Source organism: Anoplopoma fimbria, chromosome 23 (assembly GCF_027596085.1).
Source record: "Anoplopoma fimbria isolate UVic2021 breed Golden Eagle Sablefish chromosome 23, Afim_UVic_2022, whole genome shotgun sequence".
NCBI lineage: Eukaryota > Metazoa > Chordata > Actinopteri > Perciformes > Anoplopomatidae > Anoplopoma > Anoplopoma fimbria.
This window is the reverse complement of record NC_072471.1, coordinates 16,761,984-16,764,790: the sequence shown is the minus strand read 5'-3', so window position 1 is coordinate 16,764,790 and position 2,807 is coordinate 16,761,984. Positions and strand designations below refer to the sequence as shown.

The 2,807-nt window shown below is 40.5% G+C and overlaps 1 protein-coding gene across 1 annotated transcript; it reads left to right on the top strand.

Moving 5' to 3' along the window:
* Positions 1 to 486: 486 nt before the first annotated feature.
* Positions 487 to 1,990, top strand: LOC129112749 (fish-egg lectin-like). The gene is made up of 5 exons (XM_054624968.1): positions 487 to 544; positions 666 to 902; positions 1,046 to 1,260; positions 1,375 to 1,499; positions 1,849 to 1,990. Exons 1-5 carry the CDS (start codon positions 487 to 489, stop codon positions 1,988 to 1,990), a joined length of 777 nt encoding a protein of 258 aa, XP_054480943.1.
* The last annotated feature ends 817 nt before the right edge of the window (positions 1,991 to 2,807 follow it).

Here is a 2,807-nt window from a genome sequence, read left to right as displayed (position 1 = left end):
TGTGTATGTCTCTATGCGTTTGTCACCACGCAAATGGAATTAGATGTTGTGCAGGCGATTTGTGTTCGGTATATCTGAAGTGAATCTTTACTTACATTTTGTTTATTCACTTTGTATGATTTGGAATGTAGGATGTAGGATCTTTCCACCAGTTAATGTTCCACCCAGCACAAAAAACAAAGACATCGTCCCATCTCAGAGCTCACCTCCCATCTCAGAGCTCACCTCCCATCTCAGAGCCCCCTTTTTTTTTTTGGCAAGTGCAACCAGGGAGGCTGTACCATCTAGGCTGTCAAACTGGGTACATATTTGAAATTATAGAAGAAAATAAAAATGTCCTCTTAGCTTCCCCACACAGCTTGCAGAACCAGCTTTGCCTGTAATAAACCACATGGTTTGGACCCAAGGATTTAGAAGTATAAAAGCGTAGGACAGCAGCTCCACACAGAGGTACACTGACTGTAGACTCGCAAACACAGAGACAACATGAAGGGTATTGCAGCCTTCTTGCTGGTGCTGTGTTACCTGGCCATCAGTGATGCTGGTAAGTCATCGTCAGATTACATTTTATTACAAAATGAATCGCTGAAGCAGTTAAAGGTGATTTTTAGATTAGTTTTGGATATGAATTTCCACTCACTACAATGATAATTTTGCCTCCACAGCCTGGACCTGCACCGAGGCTCCGCGGCTGTATAATGTTCAACAGGTTGACGCCGGGCAGGGGAAAGTGGTCGTAAGAGACTCAAACTACTATACGTATTTCCTGGGTGGATACTCTTGGTACAAACTGAGCACAACCAGACTCAGGCATGTCTCAGTGGGACCTGCAGGACTCTGGGGAACTGGCACCGATAACAGGGTCTACAAATACGTAGCTGGCCAATTTCTACCTTCCTCTGGTAACTTTTATTATAATTAGTAATATTATTATTAGCATTGTTATTACAACTTCCACATGAAGTGACAGATTTACTTTGTGTAAAATACATGTTTTCCACATTTACAGTACTCACTTTGAACTGAATTTACTGTGGCTCTTCAGGTGTGTCTATGCTGCAGGTGGACGCTGGAGGTGATGATCAGGTCGTGGGAGTTACTCCTACCTCGTACGCCTACTGCCTGAGAAGCGCGTCAGCTTTGGCCTACAGTGGAGTGGGCACCCTTAGTTGGAGTTACCTGTCGAGGCGTTTGAGGTACTTCAGCTGCAGCCCGCAGAACGGATGCTGGGGAGTCGACACGAGTTACCGGGTCTACTATGTGAAATCTCATGTTTTTTTTAACTCTTGGTGGTGTTGACGTTACTTATAGATAGTGTGAGGCATACCCACTCATTGATCGTGACAAAGACTCCATGTATGCTTCTCATGACAGTCAGTGAAACCAAGCAACTGCGGCCACTCTGGCTGGAGAGTATTGAACGGGCGTCTGAAAATGGTTGAAGTGGGGACTGACGGAAGGGTTTTTGGAGTGAACACGGCAGGCCAGGTCTTCGAAAGGTAAGCATGTACTCACATGACAACAGTACACCTAATCAAAATATAGTTATCATTATTACCATATCAGTTATATTTTAATACTCAAAAAAACGTCTTTATATCTTGCATGCATGCACACTAACATGATGTTAAAATTAGAGTGTCGAATTGACATTTTGATAAGGCGTGATTGTAAAAGTATTGCTTCTAATTACAGCACATGGTCAATGTTTATTCATGAGTATATACATGTACATACATGAAATTTGAGCCAAAAGCGAATTATCATATGTGTTTGTATGTGTCTGCTGAAGGAAACCAAATTAAGATTATGTTTTTTTAAAGATTTCTCCAACTTTTTTCTCAACAGAGCTGGCATTTCCAGTCGTATCCCCTATGGCACATCCTGGGTCACCGTCCCAATGTGCATGTCAATCCGCCACGTGAGCTACGACCTGCGCAAACTTTGGGTGGTTACCAACTCTGGCTTGGTCATGCACTGCAAATCCTAATGCTACGAGTAAGGCAGACGCTCAGTGTGCTCCAGTCTCCAATCTAGGGACAGGAATCTCCTTAATTTCATCCCTATAAAGTTCTAACCTTTCTTCAGATTACTCAGTACAGTACACACAAATAAATGAGCAGCATCTTATTTTTTCTCAATGTTAAAGCTGTTCATGCATCTCCTTGTTATTAGGATACTACTTATTTCGGCAACAGCGACAATGAAGGCTGCGGAAAATATTTCCATTCTCAGAGGCAATGTGACACTTTCTTAAATGATTCAGCATCAGTGCACAAAACTCATTGTGTTTTATGAATAAATCTCTTTAGATAATATTATTTCCATTAGGGCAAATTCATTCTTTTAATTCAAACTTATTGGACTGTGAAACAAAAATAGTAAATGAGAATAACAAATGAACAGTGTAAGAGTATCCAAATGCACCTTTTTAGAATGTCATAACATAACCTCCACTTGCAAGTTGTCATATCTTCTCTTATTTTCTTTTCAATAAATGATAAGTAAAGCAATTTCGTCACTGTCATGCTTAATAGAAAATGTTGATGCTGGTGTGAATGTGTGATCAAACGACAAAGTAAAATAATTCTAAACATGTAAAAAAAATGGAACTGTAAAGAACTGTTAGACTGCTGAAAACCTTTCTTTGAGCCTATTTATATGTTTGATAGTAGAACCATATTTACTGAATGTGTCATTGGATACCAATATACCATTTACCAAACCCCTCCCCCAAACAACAACAGTCCAATCATAGCTCAGCAAACATATCTAACATGGCAGGCCATATACGACTTGATTGACCT